At 43.2% G+C, this 27,516-nt stretch overlaps 1 protein-coding gene across 1 annotated transcript in view; it reads left to right on the forward strand.

Annotated features, from left to right (window-relative positions):
- The first annotated feature begins 15,890 nt into the window (after positions 1-15,890).
- Positions 15,891-27,516, forward strand: part of LOC308395367 (equilibrative nucleoside transporter 1-like) — a 37,191-nt gene continuing 25,565 nt past the window's right edge. The window contains exons 1-5 of the mRNA XM_080880184.1: positions 15,891-15,985; positions 20,450-20,590; positions 24,006-24,087; positions 24,343-24,515; positions 24,882-25,021. Coding sequence (XP_080736310.1) covers positions 20,565-20,590; positions 24,006-24,087; positions 24,343-24,515; positions 24,882-25,021 — 421 coding nt within the window. The 5' untranslated portion in view covers positions 15,891-15,985; positions 20,450-20,564. The remainder of the gene's footprint in view (positions 15,986-20,449; positions 20,591-24,005; positions 24,088-24,342; positions 24,516-24,881; positions 25,022-27,516) is intronic.

A 27,516-nucleotide genomic window follows, 5' to 3' on the forward strand; every position in this document is an offset into this window, starting at 1 on the left:
TACACGCCTCTCTGCAGCTTCTCTCCTCCTGCTACCCCCCCCAAAAACCCATCTCCATAGAGACTGTGTCAGCTCCCAAACAGACAAAAAACAAACTAAAAACCATCAACAAACAACTTAAACATAAACAATTACAAAGAAAGAACAATACAGTATCCACATCTGAATCAGAATCAGAATCAGAATCAGAAAGGGTTTTATTGCCAAATGTTGAGCGGGTTTACAACATTAGGAAATTGCTGCGGTGCTTCAGTGCAAACATACTGTTATAAATACTGTTATAAATTAAGCTTAAATAGACATGAAAATAAAAATGAGAATAAGAATTAAAAGTGCTAAGTAGATAGATAGATATATACATGATATATACATGAGTGCAGGTGGTGATCAGTGCCAAACATGGAATGATGCAGTGAACACAGCATAGGGTCATGTGTTAGTGGTGGGAACAGTCATACAGTTATTGTTCATGTGTCCAACAGCAGAGGGGAAGAAACTGTCAGAGGTGTGGACTCGAGTCACATGACTTGGACTCGAGTCAGACTCGAGTCATTAATTTTATGACTTTAGACTTGACTTGAAAAAATGTTCTAAGACTTGTGACTTGACTTGGACTTTTACACCAATGACTTGGGACTTGAATTGGACTTGAACCGGTTTACTTGAAAAGACTTGATATTTTACCCCAAATATAAAATTTAACACGCATATTATATAGAGATTGAAAATGTGACGTCATTCACGGGTAGAACCGCAAAGGATTCTGGGAACTCGTGGCAAGCGGTACTAGCGCACGCAGGCTTTCAATTAAAATCAGTTACACAGCGATAAAAAGAAACACAAAAATGTCAAGAAGCTGTTGTATTATTAACTGCAATAGCCGGTCGCATGACAGCCACGGGAAGCCGACGGGTAAAGAGATCGGTTGTTATCGGATTACAACGTTTAAGAGAAATTGTTCAGCCATGTTTCCGAAGTGACAAACAGGCGACGGATGGCCTGGATTGCAGCCATTCAAAGATCAAATATAACGTCCCAGAACACTCCAGCTCACAGGTTAGTCTGCTCCAAGCATTTCCACAAAGGTCTGCTGTTGTAGTTAATACGTCATTTTCATAACATAATTGGTGATATAGGTTACAAGCAAGTCTGGCGCTGAACAGAAATTGTCGTGCTATGCTCCTTTGTTTATTGTGCATAAATAGTGAATTGTCCTGACACAATAGTTTAAATGAATCAACACCCCCGAGTCATTCTAACTACCAGAAATCTCGAAGCACAGGCCAAGGGGGCGGTGTGGCAGCAATTTTTCACACCAACCTATTAATCAACCAAAGACCCAGACAGACTTTTAATTCATTTGAAAGCCTGATGCTTAACATTGTCCACCCCAGCTGTGAAACTCAGAAACCAGTCTTACTTGTTATCATCTATCGTCCACCTGGGCTTTACACAGAGTTTCTGTCTGATTTCTCAGACTTTATATCTAATTTAGTTCTGAGCTCAGATAAAATAATTATTGTGGGTGATTTTAACATCCACGTAGATGCTAAAAATGACAGCCTCAACATGGCATTTAATCTGTTATTAGACTCAATTGGTTTCTCTCAAAATGTAAAAGAACCCACCCACCACTTTAATTACACTCTAGATCTTGTTTTAACATATGGCATAGAAACTGAACATTTAACAGTGTTTCCTGAAAACCCTCTCCTGTCTGATCATTTCCTGATAACATTTACATTTACAATAATTGATTACACAGCGGTGGAGAGTAGACTTTATCACAGTAGATGTCTTTCTGAAAGCGCTGTAACTAAGTTTAAGAATATAATCCACCCACTGTTATCATCTCCAATGCCCTGTACCAACACAGAGCAGAGCAGCTATCTGAACGCTACCCCAACAGAGGTCGATCATCTTGTTAATAATTTCACCTCCTCACTACGTACGACTCTGGATACTGTAGCTCCAGTGAAAACTAAGGTCTCTAATCAGAAGTACCTGACTCCGTGGTATAATTCTCAAACACGTAGCCTAAAGCAGATGACTCGTAATCTGGAGAGGAAATGGCGTGTCACAAATTTAGAGGATCATCATTTAGCCTGGAGAAATAGTTTGCTGCTTTATAAGAAAGCCCTCCGCAAAGCCAGAACATCTTACTATTCATCACTGATTGAAGAAAATAAGAACAACCCCAGGTTTCTCTTCAGCACTGTAGCCAGGCTGACAAAAAGTCAGAGCTCTTGTGAGCCAACAATCCCTTTAACGTTAACTAGTAATGACTTCATGAACTTCTTCACAAATAAAATTTTTATCATTAGAGAAAAAATTACCAGTAATCATCCCACAGATGTAATATTATCTACAGCTACTCTTAGTACCATTGATGTTAAGTTAGACTCTTTTTCTCTAATTGATCTTTCTGAGTTAACTTCAATAATTACTTCCTCCAAGCCATCAACGTGTCTTTTAGACCCCATTCCTACAAAACTGCTCAAAGAAGTCCTGCCATTAATTAATTCTTCGATCTTAAATATGATCAACCTATCTCTAATGATCGGCTATGTACCTCAGGCCTTCAAGCTAGCTGTAGTTAAACCTTTACTCAAAAAGCCATCTCTAGACCCAGCAGTCTTAGCTAATTATAGGCCAATCTCCAACCTTCCTTTCACATCAAAAATCCTTGAAAGAGTAGTTGTCAAACAGCTAACAGATCATCTGCAGAGGAATGGTTTATTTGAAGAGTTTCAGTCAGGTTTCAGAGCTCATCACAACACAGAAACAGCTTTAGTGAATGTTACAAATGATCTTCTTATGGCCTCTGACAGTGGACTCATCTCTGTGCTTGTCCTGCTAGACCTTAGTGCAGCATTCGATACTGTCGACCATAATATCCTATTAGAGCGATTAGAACATGCTGTAGGTATTACAGGTACTGCACTGCAGTGGTTTGTATCATATCTATCTAATAGACTCCAGTTTGTGCATGTAAATGGAGAGTCCTCTTCACACACTGAGGTTAATTATGGAGTTGCACAGGGTTCAGTGCTAGGACCAATTCTGTTTACATTATACATGCTTCCCTTAGGCAATATCATTAGAAGACATAGCATACATTTTCACTGCTATGCAGATGACACCCAGCTCTATCTGTCCATGAAGCCAGATAACACACACCAATGAGTTAAACTGCAGGAATGTCTTAAAGACATAAAGACCTGGATGGCCGCTAACTTTCTGCTTCTTCATTCAGATAAAACTGAGGTTATTGTACTCGGCCCTGAAAAGCTTAGAAATATGGTATCTAAGCAGATTCTTACTCTGGATGGCATTACCTTGGCCTCCAGTAACACTGTGAGGAACCTTGGAGTCATTTTTGACCAGGACATGTCCTTCAATGCACATATTAAACAAATATGTAAGACTGCGTTCTTCCATTTGCGCAACATCTCTAAAATTAGAAATATCCTGTCTCAGAGTGACGCTGAAAAACTAGTTCATGCATTTATTACTTCCAGGCTGGACTACTGTAATTCATTATTATCAGGAAGTCCTAAAAACTCCCTGAAAAGCCTTCAGCTAATCCAAAATGCTGCAGCAAGAGTCCTGACAGGGACTAGAAAGAGAGCAGACTTCTCCTGTTTTGGCTTCCTGTTAAATCCAGATTTCAAAATCCTGCTCCTCACATACAAGGTCTTAAATAATCAGGCCCCTTCTTATCTTAATGACCTTGTAGTACCATATCACCCTATTAGAGCACTTCGCTCTTGCTCTGCAGGCCTACTTGTTGTTCCTAGAGTATTTAAAAGTAGAATGGGAGGCAGAGCCTTCAGTTTTCAGGCCCCTCTTCTGTGGAACCAGCTTCCAGTTTGGATTCAGGAGACAAACACTATCTCTACTTTTAAGATTAGGCTTAAAACTTTCCTTTTTGCTAAAGCATATAGTTAGGGCTGGATCAGGTGACCCTGAATCCTCCCTTAGTTATGCTGCAATAGACATAGGCTGCCGGGGGATTCCCATGATGCATTGAGTTTTTCCTTCCAGTCACCTTTCTCACTCACTATGTATTAACAGACCTCTCTGCATTGAATCATATCTGTTATTAACCTCTGTCTCTCTTCCACAGCATGTCTTTTATCCTGTCTTCCTTCTCTCACCCCAACCGGTCGCAGCAGATGGCCGCCCCTCCCTGAGCCTGGTTCTGCCGGAGGTTTCTTCCTGTTAAAAGGGAGTTTTTCCTTCCCACTGTTGCCAAAGTGCTTGCTCATAGGGGGTCATATGATTGTTGGGTTTTTCTCTGTATCTATGAAGCGCCTTGAGGCGACTTATGTTGTGATTTGGCGCTATATAAATAAAATTGAATTGAATTGAATTGATCCTTGATATATTCTTGAGGTGATAGTAAGCTGATTTTGTTATTGTCTTAATGTGTTTTTCTAAGTTTAGGTCTGCATCCATCACTACACCCAAATTTCTCTCCTGGTTTGTGGTTTTTAGGTGTATAGATTGAAGTTCTCTGGTGACCTGTAATCGTTTTTCTTTGGCACCAAAGACTATTACCTCAGTTTTGTTTTTGTTTAGCTGGAGAAAATTGTGGCACAACCAGTCATTAATTTCCTCAATGCATTTACCAAGAGCCTGTACAGGGCCTTGGTCTCCTGGTGACATTGTGATATATATTTGTGTGTCATCTGCATAGCTGTGGTAGTTTATTTTGTTGTTCTTTATAATCTGTGCCAGTGGGAGCATGTAAATGTTAAACAGAAGGGATCCCAAGATGGAACCTTGGGGAACTCCACATGTGATACTTGTCTGCTCAGATGTGAAGTTGCCTATTGATACAAAGTATTTCCTGTTTTCTAAGTATGTTTTGAACCAGTTTAGTACAGTTCCTGAAAGACCTGCCCAGTTCTCCAGTCATTTGAGTAATATGTTGTGGTCAACTGTATCAAATGCTGCACTGAGATCCAGTAAAACTAAGACTGACATTTTTCCACTGTCTGTATTCAGACATATGTCATTGAACACTTTGGTCAGAGCGGTTTCAGTGCTGTGGTTCTGTCTAAAACCTGACTGGAAGGCATCATAGCAGTTATTCTGTTTTAAGAAGTAATTGAGCTGTTGAGAAACTGCTTTTTGTTTTGTGATCCTGTTTTCTCCTGTTTATGTATTGTTAGGTAGGTTATGGTTATTTGTTGTATATTTTGTTTTCTTTGGAGTTAGGCAAGTTCCTTTTATTTTCGTATTAGGGATGTTTTGCTTGTTATGTTGGCCTTGGCTCTCCCTGAAGCTGATTGTCAGTCTGAACTCAACCTTTACAGCTGAAGATAAACCTTTTAAAAGCTACCATCTTGACTCCTCCTTCACTATTTTAACTTTATGTTAGCCCCTTCTATAGCCAAGGGACATAACATCAGCCATCCAGGAGGGGCTCAGATTAGAGCCGCTGCTTTTTCATATCGAAAGGAGCCAGTTGAGGTGGTTCAGGGATGCCATAACAGGGATGCCTTCTGGGTAGGTATTCTGGGTTTGTCCCACTGGGGCAGACCCAGGACACGCTGGAGAGATTAGATCTCTCCAGCGTGTCCTGGGAACGCCTTGGTGTTTCCTGGACAAACTGGAGGGGGTTGCCGGGGAGAGGGAGGTCTGGACTTCTCTGCTTAGGCTGCTGCCCCTGCGACCTGACCCCGGATAAGTGGAATAACATGGAAGGACATTTGAAATGCGTGCAGAAAAATTTACTATTTGCCTTCAGACTTGTGTACACTTCAGGGCCCTGTGCTTCGTACGTCGCTTACTACATCCAAGATCAAATGAAACATCCAAGACCAAATCATCGCGCTAACTCTGAGCTCGCTATTCCGGTTCCCCGAACACACCTGTTGTTGACGATTAGTATAGCTGGATGAAGTAATGTGAGATCACTGGGTGGCCCAACAGGGGCTACGCATCGATAGTAGAAACATTGATCGGCAACCCTTTGATTGGTCGGCGAAAATGTCGAAGGAGCGCGCTCGGTATTTTTCGGCAGCAGAGCAAGAACTCGAGTGAGGGATTTCAGGAGTTTCAGAGTTTAATTAAAACGCAAGGGAACACTGCAAAGGCTGCAAAAGCAAGGAGAGAGGGCTGGCAGAAAGTTGCTGACAAATCAAACTCGTAAGTAATTCAATAATAACAATAATAATGGAGTGGATTTATATAGCGCTTTTCAAGGCACCCAAAGCGCTTTACAATGCCACTATTCATTCACTCTCACATTCACACACTGGTGGAGGCAGCTACGGTTGTAGCCACAGCTGCCCTGGGGCAGACTGACAGAAGCCAGGCTGCCATATTGCGCCATCGGCCCCTCTGGCCAACACCAGTAGGCGGTAGGGTAGATTTATCATATCACACCATATTATCCAATATTATATTACATTATATTATATTATAATATGTTATATTATATCCCCTTTCACATTAGAGCCACAACAGGACCCACTAGAACATGGGAACAAGTAAAAGTGAAATATAAGAATATTCTACAGAATGGTAATATTTATCACTTATATTGCTTGTCGTCTCTTGGAAAGAGACCCTGGAATACTCTGTTTGTTTGTTCATAACAGCAACCAAGAAAAGGGCAGAGCAAAAAAAAAGACAGGTGGTGGTCCTGCACCCCCTCGTCAACAAGTTGGTTAAGTGAATAATACCCTCACGGGAAAATCGATATCTCTCTATGAGCACACTGTCGCGCTGAGCTAAAGGATCCTGTCTGTCCCGCAATATACGCTGAATTCTGAGGACTCTCCTTATCAATCTTGCACCTTCCGCAATGGGTGGCTCGCGTAAACGGACAGGATATGACTGCGACAGACTTCCCAAATCCACCTTCGCTTTTATAGCCGTGGTCTCTCATCTTGATTACACGAAGTAATTTACAATTACTACTCTGAAATATGACTTACATCTGTAATAATCACATACATGTAATAGAATGTTAATAGTACATTTCCCTTTTTTAGGGAATGACCTGTATGTATCTGTGTGAAATCAATAAAAGGATCAAGTGCTGCATTATCTTTGGTTACAGTGATGTTATTTATTTATGGTGAAACAGTGGTGGAATATCGCTGTTGCTTTCGTATAAATGACGCGGGCATACCTGCGTGGCCGCGATCTAATCCTGTTTACATAAAGTAAACCTGCTCCCCAGCAGGTTTACGCTTACGGCTCTGTTGCTATGACAGCAAGTCCCGGATGGGCTTCGGGGAACCGAACGATCCAGGATCACGCGAAATCGTCAACAATCTAATCCAGCTAACTCACTTAGCGCGGTACGAAGCACAGGCCCCAGACCTTTAGAAGAGGACAATAAACCTAATCATAGAGATCAGGTATACCAAATGGTTTGTTTCCCTGTGAAATTTCTGGTTAAATTTGGAAAGATAAACATTCTGGCTAGAAATGGAAAGAGATTCAAACTAAAAATATATAAGAAATATTCCAGGGAGTGTAAAAGACTCATGGAGTGACTGAGATCTAAAAAAAGCAGCACTCCACTGTGACCACTCTCTTGAAGAGCGCCTCAAGGCGCCTCGTTGTGTGCCTCAACTTTCGGTCTTTTATCACAAGCTAATCTGCCATTTTTTTTTCTTGGTTAGGTTTAGGGATTAGAGATCTGTATGGTATGCTAGCTCCCTACTGCCTCCCAGAAAACGGAAGAAGAGCAGAATATTTTCTTTTCTCTCACGGTTAGCTTACTGCCTTAGCTGCCCAAGTGATGTCAGCCCTTTTTAGCCATAGCCAGTGACTGGTCCTCTCAGCAGTGTTAGCTAGTTCTCTTAGAGCCTGCCATTGCGCCTGTCCTCTGATCCCAATCTCTCTAAGCAGTTTTGCTGTTGTACTGGCAACAAAGCCCCTGCACCCACTTCCACCTGGTTGTGGAGGCTGGAGCCGCTATGGTTAAGGTGAATGTGGCGCTGGAAGCAGCCACCGGTTGCAGCAAGGAAAATGCAGCACGTGTCTGCTGCATGTGGTCAGGTCGTTATATCACAGCACACTGTATGAATTTGCAAAGAGCACCCAAAATGCAGACAAAGAATGTGGAAGAAAACGTGAATATTAACAAAAACATTAACCTACAGGGAGTGCAGAATTATTAGGCAAGTTGTATTTTTGAGGAATAATTTTATTATTGAACAACAACCATGTTCTCAATGAACCCAAAAAACTCATTAATATCAAAGCTGAATGTTTTTGGAAGTAGTTTTTAGTTTGTTTTTAGTTTTAGCTATTTTAGGGGGATATCTGTGTGTGCAGGTGACTATTACTGTGCAGAATTATTAGGCAACTTAACAAAAAACAAATATATACCCATTTCAATTATTTATTTTTACCAGTGAAACCAATATAACATCTCCACATTCACAAATATACATTTCTGACATTCAAAAACAAAACAAAAACAAATCAGCGACCAATATAGCCACCTTTCTTTGCAAGGACACTCAAAAGCCTGCCATCCATGGATTCTGTCAGTGTTTTGATCTGTTCACCATCAACATTGCATGCAGCAGCAACCACAGCCTTCCAGACACTGTTCAGAGAGGTGTACTGTTTTCCCTCCTTGTAAATCTCACATTTGATGATGGACCACAGGTTCTCAATGGGGTTCAGATCAGGTGAACAAGGAGGCCATGTCATTAGTTTTTCTTCTTTTATACCCTTTCTTGCCAGCCACACTGTGGAGTACTTGGACGCGTGTGATGGAGCATTGTCCTGCATTGTCCTGCATCTTGAAGGATGCAGACTTCTTCCTGTACCACTGCTTGAAGAAGGTGTCTTCCAGAAACTGGCAGTAGGACTGGGAGTTGAGCTCGACTCCATCCTCAACCCGAAAAGGCCCCACAAGCTCATCTTTGATGATACCAGCCCAAACCAGTACTCCACCTCCACCTTGCTGGCGTCTGAGTCGGACTGGAGCTCTCTGCCCTTTACCAATCCAGCCACGGGCCCATCCATCTGGCCCATCAAGACTCACTCTCATTTCATCAGTCCATAAAACCTTAGAAAAACCAGTCTTGAGATATTTCTTGGCCCAGTCTTGACGTTTCAGCTTGTGTGTCTTGTTCAGTGGTGGTCGTCTTTCAGCCTTTCTTACCTTGGCCATGTCTCTGAGTATTGCACACCTTGTGCTTTTGGGCACTCCAGTGATGTTGCAGCTCTGAAATATGGCCAAACTGGTGGCAAGTGGCATCTTGGCAGCTGCACGCTTGACTTTTCTCAGTTCATGGGCAGTTATTTTGCGCCTTGGTTTTTCCACACGCTTCTTGCGACCCTGTTGACTATTTTGAATGAAACGCTTGATTGTTCGATGATCACGCTTCAGAAGCTTTGCAATTTTGAGACTGCTGCATCCCTCTGCAAGATATCTCACTATTTTTGACTTTTCTGAGCCTGTCAAGTCCTTCTTTGGACCCATTTTGCCAAAGGAAAGGACGTTGCCTAATAATTATGCACACCTGATATAGGGTGTTGATGTCATTAGACCACACCCCTTCTCATTACAGAGATGCACATCACCTAATATGTTTAATTGGTAGTAGGCTTTCGAGCCTATACAGCTTGGAGTAAGACAACATGCATGAAGAGGATGATGTGGACAAAATACTCATTTGCCTAATAATTCTGCACTCCCTGTAAACTTGGTGAACAAAACAAACAACATGAAAAACCTGGGCATGAAACTTGATGTGAACAACAGACAACCTGACAAAGAATGGAAAAGATGGAAGGAAGATGGCGCCGGTGAAGTCGGCTGCTGTCACGACTGCTCCGACCACTTTTTCTTTGTCTTTGTTTTTTAAGTTAGTTTTCAGCGTTTCTAAATCGGCAAAACTATCACCATTGGGTACATTAGGTATGACAGTGACACTCTTGTTTCTATTGGTATAAAATGTACTCCCAATTCGAAGTTTTTAACTCTGGATCCGAGCTGGCCGAGTGAGATCTCGAGGGAGAACAAAGGGAAGCGGCGGCGGCCTAGAGGGAAGCGAGCCGGCGTCAGGAACAGGCTGAGAGCTCGTGCACACCGCACACCTCTGCCTAGCATCCTGCTCGCCAACGTCCAGTCACTGGAGAACAAGCTTGATGACCTCAGGGCCAGGATAAAGTTCCAGACAGACATTCGGGACTGCAATCTCCTCTGCTTCACCGAGACATGGCTAAACCCAGTGGTGCCGGACCACGCCATCCAGCCGGCCGAGTTCTTCTCGGTTCACCGCATGGACAGGACACGGGACTCGGGGAAGTCAAGGGGAGGCGGCGTGTGTTTAATGGTGAACAACAACTGGTGCAACAGTGCGAACGTTGTTCCTCTCACATGCTCCTGCACACCAAATCTGGAACTACTGTCCATCATGTGTCTGTCACGGGGTGAAACGGGACAAGTTATTTAGAGTTTTTACTGTGCATGTTTTGCGATGTTTTATCTGTTTAATATTTTAATATTGTATATTGGGTTTGTTTGTATGAATTCTATTGCATGTTTTTATCTTATTTAATTGAACACCTGTCCTGTAAAGACTCCACCCCTATCTGATTACTAACTTGATTTCACCTGAGAGGTACCAGAGAGGCCAATAAGAGGGCTGGGTAGACGACAGAAAGGAGCGCTTTTTGAGGACGAGTGAGGAAGGAAAGCTTTGCTTTGAGGAGTTGCGCTCGAAGGCTAGAGGCTGAGCGCCTCGGCTTCAGGCTGGAGGCTCGAAGCGGAAGAGACGAAAGAGATTGACCGGAGTGACTGAGAAGCTGAGCCAGAGATATGGAGAGAAGGCTTGGGCTATAGAGCTGTGACGGACGGCTGCGCTTGAAGGCTGGAGGCTGAGGGCCTCGGCTGAGGGCTGGAGGCTCGAGACGGATGAGACTGCAGAGAGCACCAGCGCGAAGGGCACCAGTGCACAGAGGACCAGCGCACAGATCGCCAGTGCACAGAGGACCAGCGCACAGATCGCCAGTGCACAGAGGACCAGCGCACAGATCGCCAGTGCACAGAGGACCAGCGCACAGATCGCCAGTGCACAGAGGACCAGCGCACAGATCGCCAGCGGGGATTTACAACACCAGCGGGGAGAGCGGAGACAGCACCAGCGGAAGGCACGAGACGGCTGTGCCGATTTGCAGTTTTAAAGAAGCGGCGGGCGGAGTTGAGAGCTCTGCCCACCCGGGCATACCGGGACGCGGAATGCGGGGAGGAAGGCGAGGACTCCGCTGGGTTTCCCTTTTACACCATTTCGCTGGATTTCTTAGTTCTTTGTGACTTTTATACCGTGGCGGATGCCACTGGACTTTTAATGTTGTGTTTTATTGATTTTTATTGTGTTACCCCTTGGCCAGGGTTGTTTTAATTCATTTTACATTTTTAACTATTTAAATATAATAAATTATATTTTAATTATACAGTTTTTTCAATCGTGTGCTTTCCCTTGGCGGCTCCACTGCTCAATCCGGTTGGAGGAAGATTTTCTTCCTTCGCACAAAACCCACTGTGGAAGTAAAACCAGCCTTCCGCCTCCGTTACATGTCGTCCTTTTTATCTACCTCGGGAATTTACATCGGTCATTATAAGTGCCGTTTATATTCCACCACAAGCGGACACGGTCACATGAGTCTCAGACATGTCTCAGCCTCCACCACTCTCAGCACTGGAGCCCCCCAGGGGTGTGTTCTGAGCCCCCTGCTGTACTCTTTGTACACATATGACTGCGTGGCCACTACCAGCTCCACCACCATCATCAAGTTTGCTGACGACACCGTCGTGGTGGGCCTGATCTCTGATAACAACGAGACGGCCTACCTGAAGGAGATTAGGAATCTGGAGAACTGGTGCCAGAGGAACAACCTCCTTCTAAACGTCAGTAAGACCCCTGTCATCAACGAGTGCCCAGTGGAGAGAGTGGACAGCTTCAAATACCTCGGAGTTCACATCACGCAGGACCTGTCATGGTCCTGTCACATCAACACCGTGGTGAAAAAGGCCCGACAGCGTCTCTACCACCTCAGACGCTTGAGAGACTTCCAACTGCCCTCCAAGGTGCTCAGGAACTTTTACTCGTGCACCATAGAGAGCATCCTGACGGGAAACATCTCAACCTGGTTCGGGAACAGCACCATGCAGGACAGACGAGCTCTACAGAGGGTTGTGCGGTCAGCTGAGCGCACCATCCGCTCCGAGCTCCCTGACCTGCACTCAATCTACAGCAGGCGGTGCTGGACCAAGGCCAGGAAGATCGTGAAGGACCTCAGCCATCCCAACAACAGACTGTTCTCTCTGCTGAGGTCAGGAAAGCAATTCCGCTCCCTGAAGACCAACACAGAGAGACTGAGGAGGAGCTTCTTCCCGCAGGCGATACGGTCTCTCAATCACACCACCACACAGTACTGACCCACACATACAGTTCTTACACACACTGGACATTCTGGACATTGTGTCACGGCCCAGCGGCACGAGGGAACAAAGATGGACACAGGTGCAGAAACCAACCCGGAAGCGAGACGGTAGGGAACAAATGATTTATTTCCGCCCACAGGCAAACAAAAGCAAAAGCAAAGCGGCGCCACCACACTCGTGGCGCGTAGGATTATTTACGATAAAGAGGGCGACCTAGACACCTCTAGGAGACGGCTGAACAGCAGAGGCAGCGGGGAGGTAGAAACAGGACTAGGCAGGGGCCGGGGCATTGGTTTCAGGTGGAGGTGACAGGTGGGGCGGAAGCCCGGAAGCGGCCGAAGCGTGGGGAGGCAGGCAAGTGAGTGGTGGGCCGGCAGGCCACGTCGTGTTAGCAGCAGGCGGCCCAGGTCCAGGAAGGCGGGAGTGAGGGAGACAAGATCTCCACTCCAGGTGCTACCTCTGAGGACAAGAAAGACAAGTAAGACATCACACAGCGTCTGACAGAGTTATGATGCTCCACTCGACTGACATGGGGATAGCAGATACTCAGGCGATGAATGGTTGAGAGCGCAGGTCTGATATACTGCTGGCATGATTGCTCACAGGTGGTCAGCCAGGGAGGAGCAACCGAACTCCGCCCAAAGGAGGAGGGGCCGCTGTCGGAGACCTGCAGGTGCCCACCCAGACCATGACACATTGTTTTCACTTCATCACTTAAATCACTTTAAAGCATATTTGCACTGCACAAGACATAATGTGGATCGCACAACACTGGTCACTATATTCTTCATTTCCAGTTAATACTTGTACAGCTGCTGTTATTGTGTATATATTTATTTATATTTCTTCATACATTCTTATATAGTTCTATATTGTGTATTTTGTTGTACAGTTATTTTATTTTCAACTTTAATTTATATATTTTATCTTATTCTTTCCCAGTTAAATTTACCCTTCATTCTAATTTGTGTTGTACAGTTACTTCATTTTTAACCTTAATTTATATTTTATTCCTTCCTAGTTAAATTTACCCTTTTTAATTTTTTCATATTTATTTCCTATCTTATTCATAGCCTTTTCCTTTTTTGTTTTCTTTTTTTTTTTCTTTTTTCTTTAGGTCACGAGCAGTTGTCTAAGCATTTCACTGCATATCATACTGTGTATGACTGTGTACGTGACAAATAAAATTTGAATTTGAATTTGAATTTGAATGAACAGAAACATGGTGGCACGGTGGTTAGCACTGTTGCCGCACAGCAAGAAGGTCCTGAGTTCAATTCCACCATCAGGCCGGGGTCTTTCTGTGTGGAGTTTGCATGTTCTCCCCGTGTTTGCGTGGGTTCTCTCCGGGTACTCCGGCTTCCTCCCACCGTCCAAAGACATGCAGCTTGTGGGGATAGGTTAATTGGATAATCCAAATTGCCACTAGGTGTAAATGTGAGTGTGAATGGTTGTCTTTCCCTATGTGTTAACCCTGTGACAGACTGGCGACCTGTCCAGGGTGTACCCCGCCTTTCGCCCTATGACAGCTGGGATAGGCTCCAGCGCCCCCCGCGACCCTGAAAAGGATAAGCGGAAGCGAATGGATGGATGGATGGGGTCTGGGGGCCGCCCACGACGGCGATGACGCCCGACCAGCAGCCAGGAAAGCGGCCGGCAGAGACGAGGTGGAACAGGACGAGCTGGAACTGATGACGGTGTGGCAACCACAGGACCAGACAAGGCAGGACCAGACGAGGCAGGACCGGATGCTGAAGCCGGACCTGGCGTGGAAGAAGCCACTGTGGCTGGACCAGACGAGGATGAGGCGGCTGAAGCCAGAGCTGGACCATGCGAGGGCGGAGCTGAAGCTGGACCAGGCGACGGCGTGGGTGGAGCTGAAGCTGAACCAGTAATAACACCTTTTTTAAATGATCTCACTTCCTTTTTAATTAAATTTTCCATCTCAGCCTTGTGGTCTTTTTTCTGTGAACTGAATGGTTTTTCAAAGGTCATTTGATGACTGAATAAAGCGATGAAACTAAATCGTATCAAATATCTCAAAAACTCTTACGTGGTATCTAAGGAACTTCATTTGTTCTTTATTTAAATTCCTTTCTGGATTCTAAAGACGTTTTTTCTGCAGTGTGGACGATATGACCCTGATTGCTCCAGATATTTCTTCATCTCTGACCAGTGAAGGCTCCTTATTTCATGACATCATCAGTCATCTGACTCTGGTAGGTCATCTGGATGTTTATACACGTGACAGACAAACAGCTGACCACATGAAATGATGCCAAAAGTTTTCTTTCACTAATTCAAAACGGCGCTGTCCCATTTTTAATTACAATGAGAGTGAAATTTAACTTTGAAACAAATCTCAAACGTATCGTTTTTTTGTCTCTCATTTATTTAGCGGTTTATCTTGTTCATTTTAGGATCTGTGATGTTTGCAGTCCTGAAACAGGACGTTGTGTCTTCAGCTTGTCGGCCATGTTTTCTTTCGTTCTTTCCTGGATGTTTTCTGTGTTTTGTTTTGTTTTTTTAATTGACCCAGATGTTTTGATCTTGGTGTAATGATTAATTATTTGTGTTCTGCATGATGTGCTAAAAAATGTCAGTGGGTCATTTGTGTTTAGGGTGGAGCTTCATCCTGTCATTAATGAGTGACCCTCTTAATTATTGATCGAGTAAAGTTTCATTATCACCTGAAGTCTGGAATAAATAAAAACAAAACAGTTTGAACCTGCATTTTATTCGACAGGATGAGATATTTAATTCATCTGGTGTTGGTGTTTACATTTATTATTAATAATGTGATTAAAAATATTCTTCTGTTTACTACGAATTGAAATGAAAAATCAAACAATAATCTGCAGTTCTGCTCTGAACTCCATGATTAAGATCTTCAGATTTTTCCGATGTCACAGTTTCATCTTGCTTTGTGAAATCCGTGGCTTGACTATCCCGACCATGTTTGTGATAAGTCACATGTTGTAGACTTGTCCTCGTTTACGCGAACACGCTCACAGTTGGATTAAATAAATTCTGGGTTGATTTATGACAACCCCCGTCTGATGGTGTTACAGAAGCCAGTTAGGGAAAGAAATCTCAGCTAAGCTGAACTTGCTTCTTGGTTCAGGGAAGAAAAGAAAATTCAACATCAGTAATGACTCAGATATTTCCTCGTTATCTGTGCTGTTGTTCTGCTCCGTTATCATGTTTCCATTATTTGCACAGAAACAAAGTCCATTGCACTGACTGATATCAGAGGTTAAAGGTCAATGGGCTCTGAAGAAGTGATTCTGCTGAAGGTGCAGAAAAAGGAGAGACAAATGAACAAAGGAGAAGAGATAGAAAAGAGGATTTGAAAAAACGTGACAAAAAAGAGGAAGAAAGATTTCACAACAGACTGGCGACCAAAGCTACAGATGAGAAAAACAGACCAAAACCGAGCAAAGTGAGATAAAAGGTTGGTTTTACTGGTTCACACAGCAGGAAGAAAAAGCGGCTGAACGTTATCAATACATCCAGGAATCAGTGAAAGAATATCTGGCTACACTCGAGGTAAAGCCCTTCAGCTGGTTTGTTTCCTGTCAGAGAAATGCGTCATTTAGACTTTCTGCTGATTTTTCTGAACTTCATCTTTTTTCATTAATGTACTGGCTGGTGCCAAATTAAAGGAAAAGCCTGAACCTTTGGTCTTCCAGTAGTGAGGTGTAGCTGGCAGGGCTCCAGTCCACAGCGGGAGAAATCTCACTTTTATGGAAGGAGCAGAAAACCTGTGATGCAGCACAGCCTGCATTTATATCTGAGTTTGTCTTCTTTTCTGCTGTTTAAAGCACCAACGTCCTGGATCTCTGTTGGGATTTCCTTATTATTCTGCCTCATGTTTCTACTGATATTTTTGTTTTGGCGTCACCATGTTTTTACTGACAAGTTCAGCTAAAACTCTGACTTTGTGAATCCTGAGATAAAAGTGATCTTTTTATCCTCTGCAAACAGAGTTGACGTCAACTCTGGGATGGTTACCATGGTAGCATGCTCTGTGAATTTAGCCTGTTCGGTGGGCTGAGTTGAATTGAACTGACAGCAATTCCATCAGTGACTGATTATCAGCTCAGAGTGAGGTTGAGGCTGAGATGACTTTAACGCTCTAAATGAATTTAAAGTGACTTAAAAAGCAGCTGCAGCGAGTCAGGTTGTAATCGATTACATCCCCCAGCAGCCTACACCTACTGCAGCATAACTAAGGGAGGATTCAGGGTCCCCTGGTCCAGCCCTAACTATATGCTTTAGCAAAAAGGAACGTTTGAATCTTGACAGTAGAGATAGTGTCTGTCTCCTGAATCCAAACTGGAAGCTGGTTCCACAGAAGAGGGGCCTGAAAACTGAAGGCTCTGCCTCCCATTCTACTTTTAAATACTCTAGGAACAACAAGTAGGCCTGCAGAGCGAGAGCGAAGTGCTCTAATAGGGTGATATGGTACTACAAGGTCATTAAGATAAGATGGGGCCTGATTATTTAAGACCTTGTATGTGAGGAGCAGGATTTTGAAATCTGGATTTCTGAACAGGGAGCCAATGAAGAGAAGCCAAAACAGGAGAATGGCCTGTATTTGTATAGCGCTTTACTTATCCAGTCATCCACCCATGCACACACATTAACACACTGGTGATGGCAAGCTACATTGTAGCCACCCTGGGGCGCACTGACAGAGGCAAGACACTGGCGCCACCGGGCCCTCTGACCACCACCAGCAGGCAACGGGTGAAGTGTCTTGCCCAAGGACACAACGACCGAGACAGCTCTCTCTTTCTAGTCCCTGTCAGGACTCTTGCTGCAGCATTTTGGATTAACTGAAGGCTTTTCAGGGAGTTTTTAGGACTTCCTGATAATAATGAATTACAGTCGTCCAGCCTGGAAGTAATAAATGCATGAACTAGTTTTTCAGCGTCACTCTCAGACAGGATATTTCTAACTTTAGAGATGTTGCACAAATGGAAGAACGCAGTCTTACATATTTGTTTAATATGTGCGTTGAAGGACATGTCCTGGTCAAAAATGACTCCAAAGTTCCTCACAGCATTACTGGAGGCCAAGGTAATGCCATCCAGAGTAAGAATCTGCTTAGATACCATATTTCTAAGATTAATAATAACTAACTATTGAATGCAGAGAGGTCTATTAACACATAGTGAATGAAGAGGAAACAGCCAATACATCATGGGAATCCCCCAGCAGCCTACACTTATTGTAGCATAAGCAAGGGAGGATTCAGGGTCACCTGATCCAGCCCTAACTATCAGGATCAGGAAGAAAAAAAAGTGGACAGTGACCGCACAGAGAGGACGCCAATGTTCACATGGTGGAGAGGAGTGAAAGAAGCATCTATGTCCACGTCTTCAAGCTTCAAGCTAAAGAAGCTCAGACACTTTTCTTTCCAAGCTCCTTAGAATAACATAACATGACCTCCTCAGCACCTACCTGTTATAAAAGTCCATCAGCTGGACCTGAGACCTCCATGAAATCTGACCAGCAACTTTAACCAGGTTAGCAAGTCTGGTCTCATTGGTTAAAGACAAATTACCGTAACCAAGCAATTAGGGCTGTGCGATATGACCAAAATCTCATATCCCGATATAAGACGTCTATCGTCCCGATAACGATATAAATCACACAAATGTAACTTTTTCTGTAAAGTCTGTGAATCTCGGGCAGCTCAACTTGCGTGAAGTGTTTCCAGCTGGGCGTCGTGTAGCTGGAGTCGAGTGTTTTAACCGATGCATGAAACGATGCATTTTTAGACATAAGTTGTAACGGCGCCGTTTTCTTTCTGAGTATTTAGCCTGTTCTAACGTTTGAGTCTACGGTTTATTTTACTTTTTTTGCTTCTCATTCAGTTTATTTTGAAAAGTCTCAATGGGATCTTGAGCTTTATTGTGAAAGGTTTATGTGGAACATAAACAAGCGGACACGCGATGGTCTTATCATCATTGTTGCTAACAACAACGCATAAAAACAGGCGCTTGTCCGTCCGTGGTGGTTATATTAAATATAAGAGAAAGAGAACTTTAAGAAATGAATAATAACTATAGTGACATCAGAACATGAAAAAATATTGTTGTAAACACTCTATTTTGCGACACCACAAAACAAACGATAGCGTAAAATGAAACGATAGACGTTTTTATATCGTCATCCGATATATATCGTTATATCGAACAGCCCTACAAGCAATGATACAAAACATTAAAACTGATTCAACAAAACTTTATAAAAAAGGGTCATCATTTCACATGAAATGTTCAACACTCCTTAAAAAGTACAGCTTTGTTGGACTTTTTTTCACTGTGGAATCAAAATGTGACTCAAAGAACAGAGCCTTATCAAGGACAACCCCCAAATTCTTACAACTATCCACCAGTTCAATGGCAGCAGTCTCAGTGCAGGATGGGGGATGGCTTCCTGAAGTCAATAACCATGTCCTTAGTTTCAAAGGTGTTGATCTTTAAGAATAACTGATCACACCAAGAACCAAACTCATCCACAACATCGTACGTCGTAGTCTAAGGAGCTCGGAAAGAAAAGCATCCAGACTGCTATCTTTTATGGCGTGGTCTGCTGGGGCGGCAGCATCTCTGCTGGGGACAGGAAGAGACTGAACAGGGTGATCCGAAGGGCCAGCTCTGTTCTAGGATGCCCTCTGGACCCAGTGGAGGTGGTGAGTGACAGGAGAACGGCGGCTAAGCTGTCATCCCTGATGGACAACATCTCCCACCCCATGCAGCAGACTGTGACAGCACTGAGCAGCTCCTTCAGTGGGAGACTGCGGCACCCACGGTGTGGGACGGAGAGATTTCGCAGGTCTTTCCTCCCCACTGCTGTCAGACTCCATAATAAAGACTTTAACTGATCAAGCACACACATCCATACATGTGCAATAACACTAAGTGCAATAATCCTTTCTGTCATCGTTGTATTTTTACTCAGTTGTATATAGTATTTGTATTTGTATTCTATTTTTATCTTATTGTATATTTATTTTATTTTATTCTACTGTATATAGTATTTTATTTTATTCTATTCTGTACAGTTGTGTACTGTATTTATTCTTATTGTATTCTAATTTTTGCCTCATAACTTTTGCACTGTCCACTTCCTGCTGTGGCAAAACAAATTTCCCACGTGTGGGACTAATAAAGGCTATCTTATCTTATCTTATCTTATCTTTACATTTCCTTGAAGACGTTTCACATCCGAGAAGCTTCTTCAGTTCTAAGAGCAACTGGTGGAGAGTCCCAGGTATTTAAGTGTTATGGGAGTGTCCCCATAAGAGGGTCGTGGACCCCCTATTGATCCTCTACCTAATCACACGAGCCAAGGTGTGAAAACGAGTGTAGGTCACAATCAGCAAGGGCTGGATATTACACCAAAAAAAATACACAAATCCAACCAAAGCTGTAAGACGCAGAAGGTGGTTTGAGAATAGGTGAGAAGAATCAGAGCGATAAAAGATGGGAGCAAAACTAACACAGGACACAAAAAAGACTAACTTTCAAAGTAAAATAGGAAGTGACCGAAAGATAATACACACATAGAAGATGACAGAAATACCACCAAAGGTCAAATAAAGAAACAATAAAGAGTAAAACACCGAAACACAAGGCAACGAAACCAAAGCAGGAACAACAATGCCCTAATGACTCAACATATTCAAAGACACCAAACGAGCTGTGAGAAATAACACGAACGTGAGCAAGACATGTTCACAGTGCATCTGTTTTCAGACTCCTGATAGTGTTTCAACCAATCAGTATTCAGTTTGCTGCTTTGCATCACGATGATTCTCTCAGTTTGTACCAAACTGTGTTTGAAAGTCTTGGATTAATTTCTTTTCTTTTGAAAGGCTCTGGGTCAGCAACATCACAGCTTCAGGAATTTAAAGGGATGTTTCAAACAAACTATTTAGTAAAGCTAACAGATACTCTTTAACCCTAACTCTGGAACTCTTATCTGTGTCACACACAGCTCCACCTCCTGCTCCTCCTCCAGACCGTCCGACGGGGTGCACCTTAGACCTTCAAGTCATCGCTCCATCAGCTGATGAGTTTATTTGTTCACTTGACTGATTCCTAAGAGAAAAATGGCTGCCAACTCACCGAAAGACAAGTGAGTAAAACAAAGAAGTGAGAATATTTTCACATTCATGCATAAAAAAGACAAAACAATCAGCAGTGACTATGTTCAGAAGTTCTTAGAAGTAGACATCACTGCTGATGACGAGTTATTATATATAATCAATATAACAAATGTGACAGATGATCAGATGTTAAAGTTTTGTTGTATCAGAAAACCAAAACTTGTAATCAAATAAATCAACAGGGACGGATTTTAATGTGATAAAGCTGCTGTTAGTTCAGGTCAGTTCGGGTTAGTTTTTAGTTTCTGATCTTTAAACATTTTCATAAAGTTTCAAGTGGTTTGTTGACGTTTGTGAACTGAGTGAAAAGTGGCTGCAGGGTGACGATAAGCAGTGACTGCAGCACAGAGATAAACTGATTATCAATAACACACCCTACACACACGCGCGCACACAAGTAACATATTTAGCAGTGTATATGAATATGGATGTTGCACACAGACGGATGTTTGGAACATGTGTGAATGTATTACTATAAAAGACTGCATTGTAAAGATGGCAGCTGGGATCAAGGAACATCCTGACACTGCATCATGCAGAGAGTGGGAGGGGTTCACCAGCATGGGTGAGGATTTAGCAGATATCCTAACACGTGAAAAGGTCCTCACGTGTTAGGATATCCTCACTGTCAGCTGTACAGAAAACAGAAAGGGCACCCATCGAAGCTTTGGCAACTTCAAAGAGTACCTTCCTGCAGGGAGTGGTTGTGCTAGCAGAAAACACCAGGAAAGGCCAAAGAAACTCGGTCAAGGCCAGCATCCCCTAAAGACAAGGACAGACAAGATAGACTAAAATGGGCAAAATCGCTCATACTGGCATACTGGCAATGAATCTTCAAGATGGCGGCGCGCACGGGTGCAGCGGCTCTTAGCTCTCTTGTGTTCTAAGGTCAGTGAATCCCAGGAAGGCGGCAGGTCCTGATGGAACACATGGAAAGGTTCTCAGAGCATGTGCTGACGAACTGACCGGAGTCTTCACTAAAATCTTCAACCTTTCCTTGTCATCAAACACCATCCCGCCCTGCCTCAAAACCTCCACCATCATCCCCATCGCCAAGAAGACAGCTGTGGTCAGCCCAAATGACTACAGGCCTGTTGCACTTACGTCTGTAGTGATGAAGTGCTTTGAGAGACTGGTCTGTCAGCACATCAGGGCCGGTCTGCCTCCCACTCTGGACCCCCACCAATTTGCCTACAGGACAAATCGATCCACCGAGGACGCTATCACCATAGCGCTCCACACTGCGCTGAGTCACCTGGAGCACCGAGGAAGCTATGTGAGAATGCTCTTTCTGGACTTCAGCTCAGCATTCAATCATATCATCCCAGAGATCCTGGTCCAGAAACTGTCTCACCTGGGACTCTCCACCCCATCTGCCTCTGGATCAAGGACTTCCTGACAAATAGACCACAGTCTGTCAGACTCGGCCCCCACCGGTCCAGCACCATCACACTCAGCACCGGGTCTCCACAAGGATGTGTTTTGAGTCCCCTCCTGTTTACGCTCTACACATCCGACTGCTCCCCTACCCATCTCTCAAACACCATCATAAAGTTCGCGGATGACACCACAGTGGTTGGACTCATCTCAAGGGGGGATGAGTCGGACTACAGAGATGAGGTCAACAGACTGACTGAGTGGTGTTCAGTTAACAACCTCCAGCTGAACACCACGAAAACTAAAGAACTTATCTTGGACTTCAGGAAGGGCAGAGCAGACCCGGCCCCACTTTACATTCACGGGAGCTGTGTGGAGAGGGTACACTCCATGAGGTTTCTGGGCGTGCAGATATCTGATGACCTCTCCTGGACTGCAAATACTACAGCGGTGGTTAAAAAGGCCCAGCAGCGTCTCCACTTTCTGAGAGTGCTCAGGAGGAACAACCTGGAGGAGAGGCTGCTGGTGACATTTTACAGAGCCACCATAGAGAGCATCCTAACGTACGGCATAACAACATGGTATGCAGGGTGCTCAGCTGTGGACAGGAAAGTACTGCAGAGGGTCATCAACACAGCCCAGAAGATCACTGGCTGCTCTCTGCCCAGCCTGGAGGTCACTGCAAACTCTCGGTACCTCAGCAGAGCTGGCAATATCATCAAGGACCACTCTCACCCCAGCAACCAACTGTTTGAACTATTACCGTCAGGCCGACGGTACAGGTCACATAAAACCAGGACAAACAGATTCAGGGATAGCTTCTTTCCCAGAGCTATCACCGTAGTAAATAAGCACAAAAACAATTGAACCTGCTTAGCTATACCATACTGTCATTATATTATGCTGCTATCCTGTATATATTGTTCATTCTATTGTTTGAGTACTTACGATTGTTTTTTTGTACTTTTTATATTTTACATTTATATTTATTATTGAAACTTGCACTCCAATTTCGTTGTACTCTGTACAATGACAATGAAGGCTATTCTATTCTATTCTATTCTATGCCAGACTCCAAAAGCTCCCACCAGAGGTGGCAAAAGAACAGACATCCCTTACTTAAGACGTACACATACTACTGTTGAAAAATACTCCAAGTAATAGCTGAAGTACTGATTCAACTTTACTCTGATACTCTGATTCTTTACTGAAGTAAGAGTGAATATGTATTTAGCTGAGTAAGAAAACAAAGGTTACTCTTTGGAGGGCGTTCCTCTCAGGTGTTGGTATGAAGGTGGAGTTCAGTGAACGAGTCTCTGCTCCACTTGATGTAAGCTAACTGTGACCATGAACCCAAAGCCACTGTGCAGCAGTCACACACTGTTCTTTACTATAAACCCATCACAGTGCAGCAAACTAAGTTTCAGGAAGCATTTGAATTTTCGCTCTGTAGCCCAAAAGATTTGAGATTTGAAACGTGACAAGCACAACGAAGGCAGGACTGATTTTTCTGTCTGTTCAGACAGCAGCTGTTTGTGAATGGACCGGTTTTACTCAAGCACTTTATACAACATACCTCATTCATACAAGCACCTCTTTCTAGACCTACATGCTTTCTGTCTAACATGCACATGCCAATGAGTGTATCAGTGTCTTGGCCAAGACACATACAGACTGCAGACTGGAGCAGCTAGCAACCAACAACCTTATAATTAGTAGATGACCTGCTCTACCTCCTGAGCTACAACCAAATCCAATGCTAGGCCCTTTGCGCTACCATTGTACAGAGACTGTAAATAAATGATGTAAGATAAGGGTTAAAACAGACACACCTGAGTATTAGCTGACACTTAGCTGATCCACCTGCAGAAAACCTTACAGAAACAGATCTGATGAGTTTAGTTAAATATTTATACCTGGTTTTAATCCTTTACCACTTCTCATTATTCTGCGACTCTTTCACAGTGAAAGCATCAGAATAACATTTTATTTTAAAAATCTCTGCAGGTATTTTGGAGTATGGCTGATTTTCTTCATGCTTGGTTTGGGAACGTTGCTGCCGTGGAACTTTTTCATGACTGCTACCAAGGTGTGACATTGCTTCCTGTTTTCACTTACATACTATTTTGTCCTCAAAATAAATTTTTATTTTGAAAGATATTGCATTATATTTGAAACAGTAGTTTGTTTGTAGACAAACAACAGCTGTGATGAAGTGAGTAACTGTGTTTATCAGAGGTGTTTTGCAGGTATTTCATGACCAGCTGCAGGTAAACTGAGTCATTAAAGGTATTTGTGGAGTTAGTGTCACTGCAGCTTTATGCTCTGTCTGCCTGTCTGTCAGTACTTCACCAGCCGTCTGAAGGACACCTCAGTGGTAATTTCTTCAGCCAATCAGACAGAGGTATCCAGTGATGATCGCACTGTCCTCGAGGCCATATTCAACAACGTCATGACGCTCTGTGCAATGTTACCACTGCTCATCTGCACGTGTCTCAACTCCTTCCTGCTCTCACTGTGAGTAAAGCGCCACACTGCTGACATCAGCGAATGTATTAGTGAATGTGTTAGTACTTATATTTTTACTACAAACCTCAGTCACTCAATTACACACACATTCATACGAGCTGTAAACAGTATTTTCTATACTTTATTGTCTCTTCTAAAATTCACACACACACACTGATGGATGCATCAGGGTTATGGCCACTTCAGCATGCAGACTGCAGCAGCCAGGGTCCAAATAACTAATCGGGTCATTCGACTGGTAAATGACCCGCTCTATCGCCTGAGCCAAAACCGCACAATATCCCTTTAAAGAGCATCTGCTCACCTTGAGCTCCAAGCCTGTCCTTGAGCTTCCTCTTTTCCTTCTCCTGTCAGAATCTCGCAGCGTCTGCGTGTCATGGGCAGTCTCTTTGTCATCATGCTTGTTTTCATCATCACCGCTGTCCTTGTGAAAGTTCCTCTAGAGCCCTTCCACTTCTTCCTCAGTACCATGGTGAAGATCGTCATCATCAACTGTGAGTCTTTTTTTTCTTTGTTTTGTTTGTTTGTCCGTATGTTCAGCCTTTGGGCCATACTACAGGGCAGTCTGTTAATCTGTTCGTTCATTCGTTCTGGGATCTTACAGATCAGTTTTTAACCAGGTCTGTAAGATCCCGGATTTTTTATGCAGCCAGACTGAGGAACTGAGCTCATGGTTTTATTCCACCTGTCGGACTGCTTTGGTCACTGTGGCTCATTTAAAAACCAGACTACCTAAAACTAAATCCGAGCTGTCAGACGCGACTGCTGTCGAGCTGAGTGGAAAAAGGACAAACTACAAGTGATGTTCCAGATGCCAAAGAACTGTTGGCATCAATATAAAAAAAACTGTAAAAGATGCCAAAAGAAAACACTTTTTATTTAAAACTATTAACTCTGTTCTTAGTGCACCACATACTGACTGTATCGAGCCCTCGCCCGAAGGCTGTGAAATTTTTTTACACTTTTTTATTGAGGTCTCGTCCACAAGGGCCCAGATCTCTCCTTGTGCTCATAAATAAATAATAAGAAATAACATTTTATTTATATAGCACCTTTCTACACAGAATCACAAAGTGCTGCACATAAGATAATAAATTATAAAAGGTAAAACAGACAATATGAAACAGGCAGAAATTTAACCAAAAACAGTTTTAAAAAGGTGAGTTTTGAGTTGTTTTTTAAAAACAACTATTGAGTCCACAGTTCTTAATGTATGAGGGAGAGAGTCCACAGTCTCGGGGCCACAGAGGCAAAAGCTCTGTCACCCTTAGTTCTCATCTTAGTCTGTTTTATAGCAAGTAAGCCCTGATCAGATGACCTCCGGGACCTGCTGGGGACATCGGGCTGTAGCAGATCGGAGATGTAGGCTGGTGCCAGTCCATGCAAGGCTCTAAATGTCAAGACCAGGATCTTAAAATGTACTCTAAATTCCACAGGAAGCCAGTATAGCTGAAATAGCAACGGTGTCACATGAGAATACTTGGAGGATTTTGTCAACAGCCTCGCTGCAGCGTTTTGCACAACCTGCAGACGATCCAGAGAACCTTTGCTTAGACACATAAACAAAGAGTTACAATAGTCCAAGCGTGAGGAAATAAATGCATGTATCTCCAGTTCAGGGCGAGATTGTGTATTTTGTTGTACAGTTATTTTATTTTCAACTTTAATTTATATATTTTATCTTATTCTTTCCCAGTTAAATTTACCCTTCATTCAAATTTGTGTTGTACAGTTATTTCATTTTTAACTTTAACTTTTATATTTTATTTTATTTTATTCCTTCCTAGTTAAATTTACCCTTTTTAATTTTCATATTTATTTCTTATCTTGTTCATAGCCTTTTTTTCTTTAGGTCACGAGCAGTTGTGTAAGCATTTCACTGCATATCGTACTGTGTATGACTGTATACGTGACAAATAAAATTTGAATTTGAATTTGAAAAAGGGCTGTTTCCATGGAGTGAGCTCTACAAAAGCCAGACTGAAACTGTCACGGCGAGTGAGGTGAGCCGTGTGGAGGAAATGAAGGAGGATCCAAATGCAGGCAGTCGTGAAGGTGTAAAGGTGGTTTATTGAACATGAAAGTAAATACAAATGGCAAATGGAGCTAGAACTAAACTATACTGGGATCAACTAAACTACAGAGCACAAACCTTAACGAGAACGACCAGAAGAGACTAACGGCGGACAGCAGGGAGAACACACGGGTGAGACATGGTAGAAACGCAGATGAAGCAGGGTGGAATACACAGACGGACCAGCAACTACAATGACGGCAGACATGACTTAAATACACAGAGAATCACAGGGGAATTACACACAGGTGGTGGACACAGCTGGGAATAATCAACAAGACGAGACAAAGGTAAAACTGAACACACTCACATGAGACGCAGACCATCACAATAAAACAGGAACAAGCAACCATCACACTAAGACACAAACTCGACATAGAGAGACAGACAGAAAATGGCACATGGAGCTAGACAAATACTAAGCAGACACAACTGAAGAACAAATCCTAAACACCACAGAAACATGAAACTCAAATAATAAACATCATCATAATCAACACTACAAGAGAACAAGAAAACAATCCCTGATGCAAACTAAAACCAAAACATAATAAAACTCAAACTACTGGGTCCGACGGACCCAGAACCGTGACAGAAACTTATCGCAAATGTTATGTTTGTCCAGAGCTGCTATAAGATGCTTAGCCACAACCTTTTCTGAAAGCTTAGCAATTAACGGTAATTTAGAGATAGGTCTGTAGCTCCTCCAAAGAGAGGGGTCTAGCTGAGTTTTTTCAAAAAGTGGGAGAATAGCAGCATTTTTAAAATAAACCGGAACTATACTAGACGCCAGTGAAGACTTGATTAGAGTGAGCACAGATGGACCAATAACCAGGAAGTGTCATGGATCGCTGTGTGGCAAGCAGGAGGAGGACCCAAATGCAAAACTCACAGACACGGGGATGAACTCGAGAA

This window comes from Rhamphochromis sp. 'chilingali', assembly GCF_963969265.1.
Source record: "Rhamphochromis sp. 'chilingali' genome assembly, chromosome: 4".
Lineage (NCBI taxonomy): Eukaryota > Metazoa > Chordata > Actinopteri > Cichliformes > Cichlidae > Rhamphochromis > Rhamphochromis sp. 'chilingali'.